Below are 21,932 nucleotides of genomic sequence, written 5' to 3' on the forward strand. Positions count from 1 at the left end.
GTTTGCAGTTATTATAGAACAGTAATAATATTGACATTAATACAGCCCCCCAGTCTTACTCAGATTTTTCGCGTGTGTGTGTGTATATGTGTGTGTGTGTGTGTGTGTGTGTGTGTGTGTGTGTGTATGTGTGTGAAGTAGATTTGGATATTTACCACGGTCACTTCTCTTTGATCTCCTCTTACCTGGGTAGTTGTTCAGTTTTTCTTTGTCTTTATCTTTTTAGATGCAGAGAGTTTTGAAGATTACTGGCCAGGTGTATAGGATTTCCCTTAATTTGGATTTGTTTGATGTTTGCTTATGATTCAATTCAGGTTGGGTGTTTGGGGCAGGAACACGACAGTAGATGCTGCACCCCTTGTCAGTGTGTCTTAAGATTAGTTGCCCCGTGATGATGCTGTTAACTGCTGATGCTAACTTTGAAACAGTTTAAGTGGTGCGTATGAGATTTCTTCACTTTTTCCCCCTCTTAAAATTAATAAGTATTTTGGGGAGAGAAACTTTGAGACTATATAAATGTATACTGTTTTTCTTCATTCTTTAACCCACTAATTTTAGCATCCATTGATGAGTTTTGACTGATCAGTTATTACTGTAATATTTGCCAGTTGATGATTTTGTATCATTCATTTTTCATGATCTGAAATTCTGTACTTGGGCACTGTAGTAAACTTGCTTAGAATCATACATCAATGAAGTTGAAAGAGCCTTAAATGATCCTTTAGTGTCAGCCCCTTTGATATACATGTTATGTTAGTGGAGGAATGAGTCTTATAACACAGAATTTTTTGAATATTTTTAAAAGTTACTAATTCGCACTCCTAGTCTAGATTAGAACAGTACTACTTAAAGTTTCTCTATGGATTATTGCTAGTTCACAAATTATTGTTGCTATATTTTTGCTAAGATAAGTTGAAGAGATAAGATTAAGTGCTAAGAAACTTCTACCATAATTTGACTTGTCACATTTATGTTGTATTTTACAGAAGTATTGGTGTACAACTGCGTCAGGCATATCCACTGGCATATCTGATACATATTTTCTACCTCTTCTATCTTCAGCTTTGCTTTCAGCTTTGTTGTCCTGTATGTATTAGGGACCAGCTCAATCTGGAGCCCAGCAATTAAGAAGTAATGCCTCTTTTATACACACTACTATATAAAAAATAGATAACCAATAAGAACCTACTGTATAGCACAGGGAACTCTTCTTAATACTCTGTAATGACCTATATGGGAAAAGAATCTAAAAAAGAGTAGATATATGTATATGTATAACTGACTTATTTTACTGTACAGCAGAAACTGACACAACATGTAAATCAACTATACTCCAATAAAAAATTTTAAAAAATTAATGCATCTTTTTATGTGAAAAAACAAAGAATGCTTAATTGTTTTGAATTTTGTGTCCTTAATACCACATAGAGAAGGCACTGATTTTCAGAAGAGCTGGGAGAAGGAAAGGAAGGCAGAACTAAACAAGATAATTAGCAGTAGTCATAAAGAGGCAAAAGAGCGAAGAGAAATTGTTGTGCAGATGGTTCTGTTCGTTTGACGTTGGTGTTGTCAATTTATCAAGAATCTGCTCAGTTGGTAAATTTTGAATCTGAAAAGTGTACATTAATTATTAATATTATTATGATTTTTTCCTTTGTAATAGATTCTTTTCACTTGATCATTGATTATTTGTTCATTTTCTAGGAATACAGGAGTTTCCAGAAAATATAAAAAATTGTAAAGTTTTGACAATTGTGGAGGCCAGTGTAAATCCTATTTCCAAGTGAGTTCTTCTCTGTTGACTTAAAAGTTACCTTTGTGAATAAAGCAAGTATGATATAGTAGAATATTACTTTCTACATTTTAATGAACAGTTAATACCAATCTGAAATCTGCACAAAATTTTAGTTAGATTAAAAAGGAGCCTTTTAATTACTCTTTCTAACTCCATATATTACAGAGGTAAATTTGACGTCCATACAGATAAGGCAAGTGCTTTTCCCCAAGTCTCACAGATAGTGAATGTCAGAAATGAGACTAGAATCCAGGTCTCCTAGCTCAATGTTACTTGAACAATATAAAAATGTCTTCACCTGCAAATCCAATGTATGTGGCACACTCAAACTTTTGAAAAGAAAGAAACCGAAGGGTCAAAAAGGTAAAAACAACAAAAAAAGGGAAAAGCCATGTGATTGGTTGTACTATATACCAGAGGTCGCATATATTCTTTTATGATGGTAATGGCTTTAAGCAGAATGCTTTCTTAGCACCAAAGCTGTTAAATTTTGCAAAAATGGAATGATGAAGCAAAAGGTGAATAGTGTGAAGCATAGCTTAGTATAGCTAAGTTGAAAGTTGAAACCAGCTTTCACATATTACAGTATTGTATTTAACGAGTTTTTCCAAACATAGGCAAACATGTAAAGGACAAACATGTAAAGATGATGTTCTACCTTCATCTGAAAATTTTGCTGTAGCATCAAGTTCTAGATTTGTAATTTCTTTTGTAAGCCAGAGGAAATAAAAGTAAAGCTACTTACAGGCTCTTATATGATCTTAAATGTCATTCAGCTTTTAATGTTATTTCTTTCCATTTGGTCATTATAAAATTATACAATCTTTCTTTGATTTTTTAGGGACCAAATATTGAAATTGAAAATAATCTAAACCAGTGTTTCTCAAATAGGGACTGTTTTGCTCTTATGGCTATTTGGTAAATTCTAGAGACATTTTTTGGTTTTCACAACTTGTGGTGGTGGACAGTGCTGCTGGCTTCTAGTGGGTCAGAGGCTAGGGTTGCTGTTAAACATTCTACAATGCAGAAGACAGCCTCCTGACAACACAGAATTATCCAGCCCCAAAAGTCAATACTGTCAAAGTTTAGAATTCTTTGTCTAGTCCTTTGGATTCGTGTTAGATAAGGTGAATTTCAAGAGTGTCTGCTGATATATCATAGTCATGGCCTGAATACATTTCTGTGTGTTGTGGCTCATTCATAGTTGACTGTTATGTGCAGATTTTATCTTATTGAGACAAATATTGCCTCACTTCCTTTTAAAAAATGATGAAGGTGTAAACATTGAAACAGGTAAGTTATTATAAAAAGCAAATCTCAATTTGAGGATCACTCATAAAAGTGAAGAGGTGACTGTTATCTGTTAAGAACATGTGTTGGTTAGACAGTTTTTTAGACAGATTTTAATAAGAAACTAAAATTCTGTATATGAATTAAATTTAAATTCTGGTTTATTTTACATAGGCTTCCTGATGGATTTTCTCAGCTGTTAAACCTAACCCAGTTATATCTGAATGACGCTTTCCTTGAGTTCTTGCCAGCTAATTTTGGCAGGTAAGTTACAGTTTCTTCTAAAACCTTCTCTTGTTAGCTCTTGTAAAGTTTACAAAACTACAGGTTGCTTTAGTAATACTATTAATTACAGTTTCATAGGCTCTTCTTTTGTAATTATTTCCAAGCATTGTAGTTTTTATAGTTTCTTTAGAACTTGTTATTTTGTCTTGGAATTTATTTTCCCAAGTAGAAATAAGCAGTGAAAATTTAAAAGAAAAATGTAATTTAACACTTGGTTTTAAAGTATGTAAAAATAGGGAGTTTATTTAAATCGGGATAATTTTTGCATATTTGAGATAGAATGCACTTAGCACTTACACATTTTTTAAAATGATCTAATTATTGGTTTATCTGTCTTCACTGGAATCAAAGTTCTGGAGAAAAGAAAAATGTGTTTCTGGGGTCCACCCCATTGCTCCCTGCTTGAACTTAGACAGATTCTTGTCATACTGTAGTCCCTGAGTAATTTTTCTAGTGGAAAAATGAATCAGTAAGTGAACAATAGGTATCAAATTATTATTGTGTTTAGATTAATTGCTAGAGAAAATGCTATCCAAATACATGTTAATATGGTAGTCATCTTTTTGTTTTGAAGACAAATACCATATGATCTCACTTGTATGTGAAATCTTAAAAAAACCACCAAAACCCCAAGCTCATAGATACCAGAGAAAAGATTGGTGGTTGCCAGAGGTGAGGGGGCGGGGATGGGCAAAATGGGTGAAGGTGGTCAAAAGGTACAAACTTCCAGTTATAAAATAAATAAATCATGGGGATGTAATGTACAGCATGGTGACTATAGTTAACCATATTGTATTGTGTGGTATTTGAAAGTTTCTAAGAGAATAGATCTTAAAAGTTCTCATCTCAAGAAAAAAAAAATTTTGTAACTGTATATAGTGACAGATGTTAACTAGACTTTTTGTGGTGACCATTTCACAATACAGTTGACCCTGGAACAATGCATGGATTAGGGGTGCTGATCTTCCACACAGTCAAAAATCCACATATAACTTATAGTTGGCCCTCCATATCTGTAGTTCCTTAGTATCCAAGGTTCCAAATCCACAGATTGAACCAACCACAGATCGTGTGGTACCATAGTATTTACTGTTGAAAAAAATCTGTGTATAAGTGGATTCGCACAGTTCAAACCCATGTTCTTCAAGGGTCAGCTATGGGCTGGCTTTAGCTCAAGCGGTTACTCTGTCCCATTGGACTTCTGATGCCTATGTTGTTCAAGGGTCAACTGTACATACAAATATCGAATCATTATGTTGTACACCTGAAACTAACAATGTTGTTTGTCAATTGTATTTCAAAAAAGAAAAAAGAATTCTGTCCTATGGGAACCACATTATAGTGCTTTATATATTTACATACATACACATATGTATGTATGTATGTACACACATATATGTATATACACAAATGTGTATGTATGTGTATACATATATGCATGTCGTGTACTTGTCAGATTTCTGTATCTGGATCACTTTTTAAAATTGAAATGTATTTGACATGTAACACTGTGTAAGTTTAAAGTATACAGCCTGCTGACTTCATATGTTGTATGTTGTAATATGATTGCTGTTGTAGCATTAGTGAGCACCTCTGGACCAGTTCATCTGCTCATTTATCCTCTAATTTTATTGGAATGTACGTCACTGAAGTGCCAGAGGATTTTGTCCTTTTCCATGTCCCCTTGTGTTTCTTTATTTTTCTCTCTCAGAGCTCAACCCTAGAGTTAAATTATTGTTCTCTAATCTACTAATGACTAATAATCTGGGGAGGTTTTTTCAGAAAAATGCATGAAATTCGTTAGGATGGATATTGGGGCAGTTACTTTGTGCTTTGGATGTGTCAAGAAGTGTTTATCCTCCCCCCCCATTAATTCTGAGGAGCAAAAATAGTCTTTTCTTCCTTTATATTTCTGTGTAATTTTTAATACAATATTCTGCACGTTGTAATTACACAATAAATATTGGTTGCTTTAAAATTTTAGAGGATTGCATTAATTTGTTAAATTCTTTATCTTTGTTATACATGCTGGATTTATTTTATTTGTTTTGCAGATTAACTAAACTTCAGATATTAGAACTTAGAGAAAACCAGTTGAAAATGTTGCCAAAGTAAGTAAACGTGCTATCCTTTGTGAAATTTAGTTTAGAATTTTAAATTCTTAAATCCTTAGAGAAATATTAACTTTTTAATATCTAAAATGTGAGTGCAAATTATTTTAAAAGACTGACATTTGTGGTCTTTGTATATTAATTAGTGGTGTTCAATATAAAAATCTGTATATCTGTTGGTATTTAGTAGTGATTTCATAGCTCTCTGGAACTCAGTCTTGTGTGACAAAAGTCAGAATAATAAGTATGTAAAGCCCACCTGAGTCCCAAATTAAGATCCCCGTTTCTATACTAGAGCTCTTACATAGTACTCATTAGAGAGACTCATAAGGTCTTCATGTAAAGTCTGGTAACTCTTTTTAAGTTTTCAGAACTTGTTTGGTTTTAGTCTGTTGTAAGTTGGAAATGGGATGGAGGGCCCCCTACTGGTAAGCTAACATCAAGAGGAGATGGCAGTCCAAGAGCAAATAAGATAAAACGAAAACAGATATACAAACTCAAAATGCACTGGTCTATGTCCATTTATTGAAGAAACGTCTTAAAACACCCTGATTCACTGGTCCATTTTTACAGTTTAGGTAATGGCAAACTACAGACTGGTTAAATCTGTCCCAGAGACTACTTTTTGTAAATAGTTTCACCAGAACCACATTCATTCATTTACATATTGTCTGTGGCTGCTTTTGCTCTACAGTGGTAGAGTCAAGTAGTTGTGACAGAGACTTTATGCAAAGCCTAAAATATCTGACCCTTACAGAAAACTTCTCAGACTCCTGTTGTAGTTTATTTGTCAAGAGTTGTCACCTCTTGATAGAAGCATCTTCAGTTCTCCAGGAGTTAGTTGTTCTGTTTACTCAACTTCTGTAGCATCTTACTTATATCTGTTATGACATTTACTACATTAGCCTAATTTTTAAAATACATTTTACTCTTATCTTACCTGGCCAGCATATTCCCACTGGCACATGTACTTGGTCCTTCCTCCTCCCCACCCCCACCCCCACCCCCCATGAATGTAAGGCTTTGAGGGCAAGGAGCATATCTGGTTTTGATTCCCAAAAGACTGGATTGCTTAGAATTTATGGTAATGGTTGTGAGTATAAAGTGGGAATTATCCATATTGAAATTCAAAAAGGTTTAAATTTTTACAGATTTGGTATTGGCATTGATGACTCCTTAGCTCAGAACTTGACTGCTAAGAGATTTGAATAAACAAGGTGTAAATTGTTTACTGAAACATCTAAGCCTACAATTAATATGGTGTCTCTGATATCATAGGTAATTCACTTATTTTAACTCCTTCTATTTTAAGTCTTTATTTAACTTCAGATTGGGCTCTCTCAGTGTATTTGCAAATATAATTCTTTACTGCTTTCTTTTTAAGACATGATTAAAATATTTGAGGCCTCACAAACTGTAAAGAGGCCACAGTTTTACGTGTTAGGAAAGTCATGTGCATTCAGGTTATATGAGTGGACCTTTTTATGATCCAAGATTAGAACAGTGGGAAAGCTGTTTTAAATACGCAGTTAAATGAAATTTAATACCGTCTTAATACTGGAGAGCACAGTACAAAGAACACAAAGAATGTATATTTTTCCTCTGAGACAGAAGAGAAGGTAAAAATGAGTTAAATACAAAGGAATTTTAGAGACAAACAGGATGAAATTTGAGGGATATTGTTTTTACTTTCTCCGTGAAGTAGGAAGCTGGATCTTAAATGAATAGATGTAAAAATGAAATGAAAAGATGAATTTTGTGTCTTAGATTTTTCAGGTGTATGAGTAGGACCAGAGTTGCCAGTGTTAGCTACAGCAAGTTGTGATGGAGATGCTTTTAGAATTTAACAATGTATTTCCTCTTTTTTATTACATATCTGTGTCATTCACATTTTCCTAAATCAGTTTTAAAACTTAAATTTCTAACGATATTGTTTGTAATTGAATTTTCTAGTGCACTGCTTTTCTTTTTTTTTTTTTTTTTTTTTTTTGCGGTACACAGGCCTCTCACTGTTGTGGCCTCTCCCGTTGCGGAGCACAGGCTCCGGACGCGCAGACTCAGCGGCCATGGCTCACGGGCCCAGCCGCTCCGCGGCATGTGGGATCTTCCCGGACCGGGGTACGAACCCGTGTCCCCTGCATCAGCAGGCGGACTCTCAACCACTGTGCCACCAGGGAAGCCTTGCACTGCTTTTCTTTTTGTACCCTTTTTAAAAAATAAGTTACCCTTGTTGATATAAAGTGTTTAATTGCTGCATGTGAATTTTCTGTTATCTTGTCATTATAAGAATACTGAATTAAGAAAAATAAGACCATGTTTTCGTCTTTCAATCTTACCCCCTCCTCACAGCCCTCTTTACCTTTCTCAAACGTCGACCTGGTATAGTATTATGGACATAGAAGTTAGTATCTAATCTTTCTTGAGAAAGATCCTGGAAACACCTTTTTGCTTTGTTACAAAGCAAATTGGAACTAATTTACAGGTTTTCAGGACAAAGACAGATGTGAGTAAGGGAGGTAGAATTATAGTACCTCGTAGAACCTGAGAATAGGCACTCAGTAAATCAGAGTTAAATAAAGCAGCTTTGAGAAAAATTGGTGTTGGGAGATGAATTAAATTAGTGTTGATAGAATGGCATATTTTAAATGGAAGGGTTAGGGAAAATTAGCTTTCTCTAATGGTAGGTCAGTAACATAATTACATTACAATTATGATATGTATTCTTATTTTTTTTCACTAAAAAGCCAGATAAATTTAATCAAGTTTTATTTTACTTATTATTACTAATTTGTTGAATTTCAAGAGAAGATAAAAATAATCTGTGTTCTTGTGTCATAATTTAAGGAGTCTGTTGGTTTTTAATGGTGTTAATTTCCTAATTAACATATTGATATATTGATAATATGATTGTATTTTGCCATACTTTTGCCATATCCTAAAAAAAATTTAATGTGTTCCTATGGAGTTCCCTGGTGGTCTAGTGGTTAGGATTCAGTGCTTTCACTGCTGTGGCCCAGGTTCAATCCCTGGTTGGGGAACTCCTGCAAGCCATGCGGCACTGCCAAAAAAAATTTAAAAATTAAAAATTAGAAAAGAAAATTAATGTAGTTCCTTATCTGGGTAGCTGGTAGCACCTCAACCTATTAAATAATAGGTTTTTCTAAAAATAATATGTGTTTGAATTAATTAGAAATTAGTTTAGTTTAAAAAGTGCCTTCATTGAAGGAGCTATAAAAATACAACTTAGTTTATTTCATCATGAAATCAGTTTGTACATTCTTCAAGTTTCTGTAGTTGCAGAGATATGTTGGTATTAAGTTGGAAGTTAAAAATGGTATATTGTAGTTTAATTTAAAATAAATGCAGTCTACGAATTATATTTGTGATTCATGTAAAACTTTATTTTGATTTGTATTGAATTTAATTTGAAAATATGGGGAACAATGTAATATTTACTGTTCTTGGAATTTTGAATGTTAATTTTCAGTTAATTATCTTAAAGTTTTACAAATATATCACCAGTCTTGAAAAATGGTAATTCATATGAAGCTGCCAAACAATCTAATCATTAGTTAATTTATACTATCTGAAAATTTATTTTGTGGAAAAAATGGAAAATCAGTTACTCGTATTCTGGATTGGGGGTTTAAATTTACTGCAATTACTTCTTAAGAATAGAAATAACCTGATGAGAAGGCAAAATTAGAGAATAATTGATAACTTATTTCATTTTATTTAGAAATTAAATATGACTTTTTTTCTTAGAAAATTTTTATTTTATCAACATTTGAAAGCTTGTATGTTATTAGATAATACATAAGAATATTTTACACTATAAATTTTAAAAGATTCCATGTAATTGATATTTTTGTGTACTTAATTCTTTATTAATCCATTGTGCATAGAACCATGAATAGACTGACCCAGCTGGAAAGACTGGATTTGGGAAGTAATGAATTCACAGAAGTGGTAAGTTCTCACCAACCTCACTATCCATAAGTCTTCATTTGATCAAGAGCAAAATATGAAAATTAATGTGTTTATTTCTCTGCATTTGTAAAGTATAAAATTGGGTAAAGATACACACATATTTTAGGGAGACAAGATATGAAAATTTTTAACAGGGAAAATTAAACAGATAACATCTGAAAGGAGTGAGGGTAAAAATGTAAAATTAATGAGAAACCCATAGAAAAGGTATTGAAAAGTTTTTAGGCACAGGAAGTAGAAACTTTGAAAGATTATAAGGGAAAAAGTTTCATCAGACTAGAATGCATCAGGAAAAGTACTTGTGAGTCAAAAATAACTCCATGGGAGTATTGCTTAGGAATTTACTCAGTGATAAAGTACTTCTCTATAATTTTACTTAATAGCTAAAAGGAAAACATTGAGTGAAACAACTATTATTTTTGAGTTGATAATGAGACGTCAGGATCGTGTTTTTGCTTTGTATGCAAAGGAGTATGATGCTAAATCAAAAAGGAAAGAAGTATGTAAGCAGTTTTTTGTCTTCAGTCATTGCTCCAAGAGAACTCAGAAAAATAAGCTAGATATTCTTTTGAAGAGGAATTCATTAACAATATCATCATCATTAAAATTTTTACGTTATGTTTACAAGCTTGTTTTTTTAAATTGCTGTTAAGTTACAAATGATAGTCTTAAGAACAAGAATTTCTCAGCACCACCAGCTGCATGATTGCCCTTTGGATACTGTATTGTACATTTGCTCACTAAATAGACAGCTTTTCAGCTGAAGTCACTGGAGGAGCATGGTGGTTTTGGGTATCACATGTTTTTTTCTAAAATATGCTATTTTATATTCTTTATTATATTTTAATTGAAGCTGGTATATGATGACTTTTACTCTGTGTTGTAGAAGTTTTTACTCCTTGTGAAAAAATGAATATTCTTTGCTTCCTAAATTATCTAACTGTTGTACATTTTCTCAATATTTGTCTTATATGTGTTAATCTATTTCCATATTAACTATTTGAAAATTCTAAATTATTGTTTATTTTATGAATCAGAGCATCATACAGAATCATTAATTTGTGTACCATTTCCATCTTCTAACATTACACATTTAAAAAAAAATTACTGTTAGAATTGTAACAGGTAAAGCACAGAAAGAGATTTCTTTTAATACAATTTAAACCTAGAATTCTTACCTATACTTAATGTTAACAGTAAATCTGAATGACATGCCTTTTATGTATTACTCATGTTATTATGGTGATTAGATATGATGACACTCCATGCCATCATACTGTCGATGATTGGACACAGGTTTGTGGGATGACAGAAATATCTTCAAATGATGCATTCAGAAGAGCCTCCAAGGGTGAATACCTAAGAGCAAATTTTGCCTGAATGCCAGAGTCTACTACACCTTTTTAATTTTTTGGTCCTCAATGTCATGTTATGAACAGTATTCTACCATGTAATTGCAGGAAGCTGAAAATAACACAATACACTTATCATATGATTATGCCTTGGTTTACTTACCTTTCGCTTATTATTGGACTTTTAGGATATATATTGCCTTATTTTTTCCTCCCTCTAGGTCATCAGAGAATATCTTTTTTTTTTTTTAAGAGTCCCTAAAAGTCTACATCTTTTTACAGATAATGATTAAGAGTATCTTTTTATTGTATTCTTGAAAGTAATGGGTCTTGTTTTATTTATTAATTGTATAAATACTTGAGCCTGTTATGTAATCAAAAGCTTAAAGGAGTTTTCTGTAATCTGTTATGGAATATCTATTGAGTAATATTTGTGTAATAGCTATAATATAGTGGAAAGACTTGAGTCTTGGCTCTGCTTTTTTTTCCCCTCATTTTTTAAAGTGAAACTTATCATTAGAAATTCCCAGGGGAGCTTCTTTTGCCAAATAAATATATTCAAGTAAATTAATATATTTCCCCCTCCCCCCAATCTAAATAGCCTGAAGTACTTGAGCAGCTAAGTGGATTGAAAGAATTTTGGATGGATGGTAATAGACTGACTTTTATTCCAGGGGTACGTATATCAAATTTTAAAAACTTTCCTTATTACTGTCTATCCTTTGCATTTTTATGAATTATACATTTTCAAATAAGTTTTAATTAGTTTAAAAATGATTACTTAATTCTCAATACTGTTAGATAGAAACAAATTACATTTTTTAAAATTGTCAACACGTTCCTTTTTTTTTTTTTTTTTACAATGTTGTATTAGTTTCAGGTGTATAGTAAAGTGAGTCAGTTAGACCTATATGTATATCCACTCTTTTTTAGATTCTTTTCCCATATAGGTCATTACAGAGCATTGAATAGAGTTCCCTGTGCTAATCAGTAGGTCCTTATATGATATTTGTCTTTCTCTGTCTGACTTAGTTCACTGAGTGTGACAATCTCTAGGTCCATCCATGTTGCTGCAAATGCCATTGTTTCATTCTTTTTTATGGCTGAGTAATATTCCATTGTATATATGTACCACATTTTCTTTATCCATTCCTCTGTTGATGGACATTTAGGTTGCTTCCATGTCTTGGCTATTGTAAATAGTGCTGCAGTGAACATTGGGGTGCACGTATCTTTTTTTTTATAAATTTATTTATTTGGCTGCGTTGGGTCTTTGCTGCTGCACGCATGCTTTCTCTAGCTGTGGCAAGTGGAGGGGACTCTTTGTTGTGGTGTGTGGGCTTCTCATTGCAGTGGCTTCTCTTGTTGCAGAGCACAGGCTCTAGGCACGCGGGCTCCAGTACTTGTGGCACGTGGGCTCTAGAGCACAGGCTCAGTAGTTGCGGCGCATGGGCTTAGTTACTGTGCGGCATGTGGGATCTTCCCGGACCAGGGCTCAAACCCATGTCCCCTGCATTGGCAGGCGGGTTCTTAACCACTGCGCCACCAGGGAAATCCCCATGTATCTTTTTGAATTATGGTTTTCTCTGGATATATGCCCAGGAGTGGGATTGCTGGATCTATACCATATTTATAGAGCTAAATATGGTAGTTCTATATTTAGTTTTTTAAGCAACCTCCATACTGTTCTCCATAATGGTTGTACCAATTTACATTCCCACCAACAGTGTAGGAGGGTTCCCTTTTCTCCACACCCTCTCCAGCATATATTGTTTATAGATTTTTTGATGATGGCCATTCTGACCGGTTTTGTAGAATCAAAACCGGTTTTGTAGAAATGGCTTTGTACAATCAAAATTGTAGTTTTGATTTGCATTTCTCTAATAATTAGTGATGTTGAGCATCTTTTCATGTGCTTTTTGGTCATTTGTATGTCTTTTTTGGAGAAATGTCCATTTAGATCTTCCGCCCTTTTTTTGATTGGGTTTGTCAAACACATTCTTGATTAAAATTTTTAAATTTCTGTAATAATTTTTGTAAAACACAGTTGACCCATGAACAACTCAGGGGTTGGGGGCACTGACCCTCTGTGCAGTCAAAAATCTGTGTATAGGGCTTCCCTGGTGGCGCAGTGGTTGAGGGTCCGCCTGCCGATGCAGGGGACACGGGTTCGTGCCCCGGTCTGGGAAGATCCCACATGCCGCGGAGCGGCTGGGCCCGTGCGCCATGGCCGCTGAGCCTGCGCGTCCGGAGCCTGTGCTCCGCAATGGGAGAGGCCACGGCAGTGAGAGGCCCGCGTACCGCAAAAAAAAAAAAATCTGTGTATAACTTATAGTCAGCCCTCCCTATCCAAGATTCCTTCATTGTTATGGGGTTCCTCTTCTGGATCTGCGGTTCTACATCCACAGATTGAACCAACCACAAATAGTATGGTATTGTAGTATTTACTGTTGAAAAACATCCATGTGTAAATAGATTTGTGAAGTTCAAACCTGTGTTGTTAAGGGTCAACTGTCACTCTCTTTTAATGCCATGGAGTGTGTCCTTCCTAGAGGTTGCAGTTGACTTTATATCGTATTTCATTTTGCCCAGGGAATTGTTGAAGTAAGCTATTTTCCATGTAGTTTCTTAGCAGCTGACATTGTGTTCATTCTCAGAACTAAAGCCATACGAATCCCCATATTTGCTCTTCCCCTTTCAAATGATGGGCAGCTAAGTTCCCAAAGAAAAGTATATGTCTGTTGTCACTCTGCTGGGCTAACATTAGTAGGAGCTCTTAGCTTTATTACTGAATACTTTACTAATAGCATTAAAAAAAATTATGAATCCTTTCATATAAATACTTAATTTTAAATTATAACTTGGCATTAGATTTATTATCTAAACTTTTCACCACTTACTGTTGATGGAGTCATTAGATTTCCTTTTTTTTTTACTTACAGTTTATCGGTAGCTTGAAACAGCTCACATATTTGGATGTTTCTAAAAATAATATTGAAATGGTTGAAGAAGGAATTTCAGCATGTGAAAACCTTCAAGACCTCCTATTATCAAGCAATTCACTTCAACAACTGCCTGAGACTGTTGGTTTGTATTGCTCTCTAAGTCATGTAATTAATGTTTGCTAATATAAAATATGAGAAACTTAATGCCATTGTTTGATTCAGACCTTCCATATATCAAATTTTATTTGTTATGAGATAGTTTTACTGTTCTCTGAAGTCATAGGTCTTATTTGAATTTTTTTCTGATGCGATCAGTTATACAGTTTACTCTTTCGTTGACATTACTGTTTTTCTTTACTTTAAGGAAATGTCATTTTTATCACTGCAATAAAGTTTAAATTCTTTAAAAGAGTTTAATTTACCCAAATTTGGTTTAACTCTTGATCGTGGCCATTATCTAGTAACTTTTTTCAATCTTAACTACATTTTAGACTCACAAGAAGACAGCCAGATAAGCAAAATCCTACGAAAATCTATGCAGTTAACCCTTGAACAACGATGGTTAGGGGGCCAACCCTCTGCGCAGTGGGAAAATCTCATATAATGTATAGTTGCACCTTTGTATCTGCATTCATTTCCTCCCTATCCATGGTTCTGCATCCATGTGTTCAACCAACTGTGGGTCATGTAGTACTGTAGTATTTACTATTGAAAAAAATCTGCATGTAAGTGGATCCGTGCACTTTAAACCTGTGTTGTTCAAGGGTCAACTGTGTTTGTGTAATTGTGTGTCTGATGATGCATCAAGGAAATTGAATTATCTTAAAGAACCAAAAACTTAAATCTTGGCATCTTCATGTTGTTTAAATATAAAAATCAGAATTATTTTAACATATTTTTCAATTGAATTACATAACTGTTTTAGCTCAGGTTTCATTTTGCAAGCTCTACCATAATTTATTCAACACTTTTAATTTTAAATTAAACTCCGTTTTTATTGTTTTAGTATTTAGTATATGTACAATATGTAAAATAGTTTGTTATACACTTAAGAAAACTATGGTCATAGTACCACTTCTTTAATCCATTGATACCATAAGTTTGTATTGTGTATCTTCACTGTGCCATCACGGCATTGTTTTAAGGAGCATGGCTACCACAGTTAGCAAAGGGAGACAAAAAGTACATACTTTTATGAAGCTTACATTTTAGTGAGGGTTAAATCGATAAATATACACTACTGTTAAGAGGTAGTATGTATGTGAAAATTGTAAATACAGGGTGAGGGAATAGAGAATTGGTGGGGTTGGCTGGTATCTTTTTTAGATATGTTGGTTTTTAAAAGTTCTTTATGATTCATGTCAAATGTAATATGTGCTCACATTGACTGTTGGTTGACTTGATTCTAGTTCAAGATGGAAAATTGTATATTATTTCTTCCCTCAATAGGTTCATTGAAGAATGTAACAACTCTTAAAATAGATGAAAATCAGTTAATGTATCTGCCAGACTCTATAGGAGGGTAAGATTTTTGTGTATTAATAGAACTAGAAGATTTTTCTTTCGGTTCAGCATGCCATATATTGTTTTCAGATAATTGTTAACACCTAAAGGAGATTCCAAAAACATTTAAATAAGCAGTTGGTGGCAGGTTGGGTTTATTTATAATGAAGACAGGCTGATTTTTTTATAGGTGAACTGTAGTGGAAGTAGATTTTCTCTACGTTTGTTAAAGTCAAGTTCAAATAGTCATATGTTCTTAAGTTTTGAATGATATACAGGAAATCTTTTGTTAAAATATGTGCTTTCTCTTTTAATTAAAGGTTAGTGTCAATAGAAGAACTGGATTGTAGCTTCAATGAACTTGAAGCTTTGCCTTCATCTATTGGGCAGCTTACTAATATAAGAACGTTTGCTGCAGATCATAATTACTTACAACAGTTACCCCCAGAGGTACTGTATTTAAAATTTATTTTGAATTTTTGTATTTCTAATTATTAATTATAGCTATCCAGTGTGGTTTTCTTTATTTTCAGAAATAATTTTGTAACTAAGTTATTTATTTTCTGAATAATAATTAGCTATATTGATTTTCAAGAGATACCTAAATACTTTTCTTCATACATGGAAGTTAATAATTGAAAAGGAAAAATATAATTCCTTTTATAAATGAGAAGAGTATTTTTTATAACTTTTGAAAATGATACTTTACTTAATGTCTGTTAAGCAGTAGGCGAAGTTTTGATCCACAAGTCTGTTTCTCTTTCAGATTGGAAGCTGGAAAAATATAACTGTGCTGTTTCTCCATTCCAATAAACTTGAGACACTTCCAGAGGAAATGGGTGATATGCAAAAATTAAAAGTCATTAATTTGAGTGACAATAGGTTTGTAACAATGTAATTCATCATTTGGTTTGTAGAAGATATCTATTGGATGAAATTAAAATTTCATTATATGTGTTAGAAAATCTAATGCATGTTTTTCTTTTCATATATATTTTTGGTTTTTTGTGTAGAATTTTCATTTGAAAGAATGATTTAATTTTACCTGATGTTAATTATCGTACTGTGGTTATTTGTCACAGTTCATTTTATGTTGACCTTAGCTATATAATTATCTCCTTATAGTAGCCATTTTTATTTCTAAAGTCAGATCTTCACCTTAATACTGCTGTTGAACAAAGCAGCTTTTAATCTAATCTACTCCTTGTATTAATCTGGGCAAAGGTGTGATTAGACACCCACTCAAATAATTTTGGACAACACAGCCAAGGTATAGAGCAAAATAGATCACAAACTGGAACAGTGTTTAAGTTAACAGATTGTCCATAATTTTTTCTGATGTAAAGATACTAATAGTGATAAAAGAACATTGTAACAGCATTTTTACATTTTGCTTTTGTAGTATCTTACAAAGTATTCAAAACAGCCCTATAAAATAATAAATGGGTATTCCCATTTTATGGAGGAGAAAATTAAGACTCAGATTTAAGGTGATTCACATAGCTTGTAAGATAGAGCTTTAATGTAAACTCAGTTTTCTGACTAGTTAGGGTATTTAGACTGTTCCATTTTATTTAAGAAGAACTACTGTCCCTGCCCCTCCTTTTAAATTATTAATTATAGCTATCCAGTGTGGTTGAAAATTAAATCATTAAAATTAAATCCCTTTTAAAATTAAATCCTTGTTTCAGCCCATACTTTGTCCCCTAAAACTAGATCCCTAAGTTCCAGCACCCTAGGTTTCTAGAGACCTAGATGCCCTAGGTTCCTTGAAAGTTAGGCATAGAATAGATAGGCATAAGACAGAAGGTTTAAGTAGGGTGCTGTTCCAATTTAGCATTCTACTGAGTATTGCTATTACTTTGTTTTTACTCATTATAGTGTTAAAATAGTCTTCTTGAGTATGAAAGTGCTGGGTCACAATGAAATAAAAAGAGTGCAGTATTTATAACAAGCTCTTACTCAGAGTGGTTCCTGTAACAGTTTGTTCTCTGTAAAGGCAAGTAAAACATCCAAAGCAATTTTATGAGATATTGTTTAATTTGTCCTTGCCTTTGCAGTAAGGTAGGGATAGTTGCTAGTTTTTCTTGGCAGATAATTTTTTTTGAGGTTATTAGATTATCCATTTCTTCCCCCAGTAAAATTGATTCAATTGAAGAATTATATTTTTAAAATTAATTCTTATAAAACTGAATAGTATTTTGTCTCATATCCTGTTCAAAGACCTATACTGGGTTTTCTTCTGAATTAAATGTTTTTCTCCTATTTTCATATGCAATAATATAACATTGTTTAGAAGACCATTAGATCTAGCTCTCATTTTAACATTTCTCATTTTTAAAGTTTAATTTTTGTTTGTATTTTTTCCCACAGATTAAAAAATTTGCCCTTTAGCTTTACAAAGCTACAGCAATTGACTGCTATGTGGCTCTCAGATAATCAGGTAGACATTCTGATTTTGTAAATTGATAGAATTCCAGTTATTCTATATGATTATGCATTCTAATTTACTTAGGATTATTTAACAGCAGTTCTAATCTGGTACACATGTAAAGACACATGTATAAGGAAAATACTGGAAAATACTTAGATACAGATAATTTTTTGTGAAATATGTGTAGATTCATGAACGGTAAGTCCTTTGGGGCTTATCTAACTTCTGTATCTGTAAAAAGATAGATTAGGACAGAATTCTCCCTAACTTTTTAACATTTTTATAGAGACTCTCTGTGGCTTATATCTGTATAAATTTGATTGTTATGCTTCTAATCAAGCACTTTGACAAACCTTGAAGAAGTATTTCTAAGGAATTTAGACTTGTTCCTTGGACTTCCCTTTGACAAATTTATTGAAAGCTTACAGCTCTGGGAGCTGGAGTTATACTGATGAAGCAAATAGAATCTTCTTACATTCTCATTGAGTTTACATCCTCATGGGAGACAGAGACAAATAAGTAACTACATAATAATGTTTCAGAACTACAGAGAAAAATAAAGTTTGATAGGCATTGGAACAACCCTGCTATTGGAACCCTGATAGCAGGGTTGGAGTAAACATCCTATTTTAGATAGAGTGATTTAGGAAGTATCTGTCTGAAGAAGGGAACAGTAAAGCAGATTCTCAAATGAAATTAAGAGTGAGCCATGCTGGGACTTCCCTCATGGCGCTGAGGTTAAGAATCTGCCTGCCAATGCAGGGGGACACGGGTTTGAGCCCTGATCCAGGAAGATCCCACATGCTGTGGAGCAACTAAGCCCGTGCACCACAACTACTGAGCAACTAAGCCCATGCGCTCTAGAGCCCGTGAGCCACAACTACTGAGCCCACATGCCTAGAGCCCGTGCTCTGCAACAAAGAGAAGCCACCGCAATGAGAAGCCTGCACACCGCAACGAAGAGTAGTCCCCGCTCATCACAGCTAGAGAAAGCCCACGTGCAGCAACGAAGACCCAACGCAGCCAAAAATAAATAAATAAATTTATTTAAAAAATAAAATAACTTACAGCTCCTTTCAAAAAAAAAAAGAGTAATAGGATTAAAGAAAGGGGAAGAGTGTTCTGGTTAGAAGGAATATCATGAGCCTAAGCACTTATTAGTGAAGCAGTGTAGTATATTCAGTACCTCTACAAGTGGTTTTATAACTAGAGCATAACTTGTGAGATGGAAGAGTGGGATGTGAGGCCACAGAGGTGGACACAGATCAGGTCATGGAGGATCACATATGCCATACAAAGGAACTCACATTATATTTCAAGGATGGCAAATAGATTTTTTTAATCTTGCATGTCAACTTTGATAAATTATGATTTTTTTAATGGATTCTAAGGTTATATTCAGGCTCAGTGGAAAATTGTTGTGATTAGGGTAACTAATTTATTGTCTATTTTAGGATACTTGTTAGTGAAAGGGGCCTCTTTGATAAGTGTCAGAATAGCAGGTGTAAAATGGGAATGTCCCAGGAAACCTGGATGTTTGGTCATTATTGTCATGGTCAATTATTCATATATGTTATCAGTTTAAGAGAAGTGGTCCTGGGATTACATGTCAACCCTACTACAGGAGATAAGAAAGCTGTGTAACATATGAGCAGGCAAGTGGCATGATCAGACTGATACATTAGAAAGGCTTTGCAGGCTGCATTATGAAAGATGGATTTAGCAGGAGGTGGTGCCAAGTGGGAAGGCCAGAGAAGACCTATTGGAGGGCATTGCCATACTCAAGGCAACAGAAAGTGTTGGCTGAAGTAGAGTAATGATAACAGGGCCCAGGAAAATACTGTCTATTTAGGGCATAACTTAAAAGGTCACATCAGTGGAACATGTGAGGAATGCATGTATGTGAGAAGAAAGTAAAAGCAAAGATGAGCCTCAGAGATGTGGCTTGAGTGACTAGGTGGATATTGTTACCATAACCAAGATAGAGAACCACAAGAGAAAGAAATCTGTTTATGGGAAGATGTGAAGTTCTGGTTAGGTTTATTGAGTTTGAAGTACCTTTGGTGTATCCAGGTAGGCACGCATAGAACAGTTCAGGTGGCCTTGGACCACCCCCATCCCCACCCGCACCCACACCCATCGCCTTGTTTTAGGCTGTGGTTTCTGTGCTCTTGGTTTTTCCACTTTTTAAATTTTTAACCTCCAGGGGTTCTCAAAATTGCTCCTGAAGGCATGATTTTTCCCCAGTACTATTATAGATATATTCCTTTCATTTGTAAAATGTATTTAAAAGACTTGTAGCATGAGATGTGTGTTCAGTCCATCATCTTAATCACTTTTTCTTGAAAGTGGTTTCATAGCTTTTTATTATTTTGTCAAAAGGGGTTATTGTCAGATTATATTTTTATATGTTAGGGATGGATTAATCCTGAGGAATACTAACATTTAAGTGGCAGGCGGGTTAATAGGCTTAGAAAGAGTGGCCATACCTCTATGGCTGCTCTTTACAAGGAAAACTATATGATGGTGTTTTTACGTTAAGGGTGAAGCAACTGACCTAAAGGAAGGAGTTGCAACAGGATAAATGCCAATGAGAGGTTCATTCAAATGAAGTCTGAAAAATATCCATTATATTTTGGCAAGTTATACCTATCTTGCCAACTTATCTTGACTATAGCTAATGCAGTTTTAGAAGTATATGTCAAATACCAGATTGAAGTAGTTTAAGGAATAAATAAATGAGAGAATGGAGACATATGAATGTTGATTAGTCTTTTAAGAAGATTGGATAAGAAAGAACAGGAGTGGAACAGAAATTGGTAGCTAGACACAAGATAAGAGCATGTTTATAGGTTGTTGGAAGGAGGCTCTATGGAGAATGAGATTAAGGATATTAGAGAGTGATGGATAACTGGAATGGAAGCTGATGGAATCAAAAGCTCTGGCAGGGATTCTTAACGTTCTTGAAGGGATCCTGGGTATGAAGTTTGTGAGAGGGAGGGCTAATAATCTACACGGTAAAACTCTTAGAATGTCGCAGTTTCCAAACTCTTAGCAGTTCTTTTTTTTTTTGCAGTACGCGGGCCTCTCACTGTTGTGGCCTCTCCCGTTGCGGAGCACAGGCTCCGGACGCGCAGGCTCTGCGGCCATGGCTCACGGGCCCAGCCGCTCGGCGGCATGTGGGTTCTTCCCAGACCGGGGCACAAACCCGCGTCCCCTGCATCAGCAGGCGGACTCTCAACCACTGCGCCACCAGGGAAGCCCCATTCTTTTTTTTTTTTTTTTAAAAAAACATAGAATTTACCATTCTTTTTTTAATTAATTTATTTATTTATTTATTTAATTTTTTAAAAATTTATTTATTTATTTTGGCCGTGCCGCATGGCATGCAGGATCATAGTTCCCCAACTATCCCTGGATCCAGGTTCCAGGGATCGAACCTGGAGCCCTAACCACTGGACTGCCAGGGAATTCCCCTTCCCAGATAATTTTTGTTTTTTTTAACTTTTATATTTACCTGTGTAGTTATATTTAGTGATGTTCTTTTTTTTTTCTTTTTTTTTTTTGGCTATGCCGCGTGACTTGCAGGATCTCAGTTCCCCGACTAGAGATTGAACCCAGGCCATGGCAGTGAAAGCCCGGCATCCTAACCACTAGGCCACCAGGGAACTCCCTCCCAGATTATTGTGTCTATCTAAGTAGACTTCTTTCCTCGTTCCAACCCACTCTTCATCTACTGAGAAATCACTGGGCTAAAAGTATGGCTATGTCATCTACATTTTATATCTGTGGAATTACCCATTACTGTGGAAAGATTTGGCATAAAAGAGTCAGAAATAGTTGGATACTATCAGGAGGTCAGTGGATATTAGGAAAGGAGCTAGAATGGTTGGGGCAGGGTTTGATCTCCCTCAAAAGAAGAGGTGTTTATAATTGAGAGAGGAGTAATGATCTCATAGCATTTGTAAACACTAACTCTACCACCTGAACTAGAGTTTAATGAGGTGTGGGAGAAGAAGCAACCTGTATCTGAGAAGGCTTCAGGGAAGTGCTGTCCTTGGGAAAGGAGTAGATCTACCATTTTCATTATCTGAGGAGGTCAAGGAAAGTTTTCAGTGAAGATGTTTGAGATGCAGGGCAGTATCTCTACTGTAGAAGAAGGATAGGGGCACAGAGAAAATGTTTGAATGGGAGTAAGATTATAGGATGGCATTAACTAGCTGCACG

At 34.6% G+C, this 21,932-nt stretch overlaps 1 protein-coding gene across 8 annotated transcripts in view; it reads left to right on the forward strand.

Annotated features, from left to right (window-relative positions):
* ERBIN (erbb2 interacting protein) overlaps positions 1-21,932 on the forward strand; it is a 109,754-nt gene that overhangs the window by 56,136 nt on the left and 31,686 nt on the right. For all 8 annotated transcript variants that reach the window (XM_060143027.1, XM_060143026.1, XM_060143029.1 and 5 more), the window contains 10 exons: positions 1,705-1,783; positions 3,260-3,349; positions 5,425-5,481; positions 9,387-9,450; positions 11,425-11,499; positions 13,766-13,910; positions 15,218-15,290; positions 15,592-15,721; positions 16,038-16,153; positions 17,645-17,714. In XM_060143027.1, coding sequence (XP_059999010.1) covers positions 1,705-1,783; positions 3,260-3,349; positions 5,425-5,481; positions 9,387-9,450; positions 11,425-11,499; positions 13,766-13,910; positions 15,218-15,290; positions 15,592-15,721; positions 16,038-16,153; positions 17,645-17,714 — 899 coding nt within the window. The remainder of the gene's footprint in view (positions 1-1,704; positions 1,784-3,259; positions 3,350-5,424; positions 5,482-9,386; positions 9,451-11,424; positions 11,500-13,765; positions 13,911-15,217; positions 15,291-15,591; positions 15,722-16,037; positions 16,154-17,644; positions 17,715-21,932) is intronic.

The sequence above is a fragment of the Lagenorhynchus albirostris genome, chromosome 3 (genome assembly GCF_949774975.1).
Source record: "Lagenorhynchus albirostris chromosome 3, mLagAlb1.1, whole genome shotgun sequence".
Classification (NCBI taxonomy): Eukaryota; Metazoa; Chordata; class Mammalia; order Artiodactyla; family Delphinidae; genus Lagenorhynchus; species Lagenorhynchus albirostris.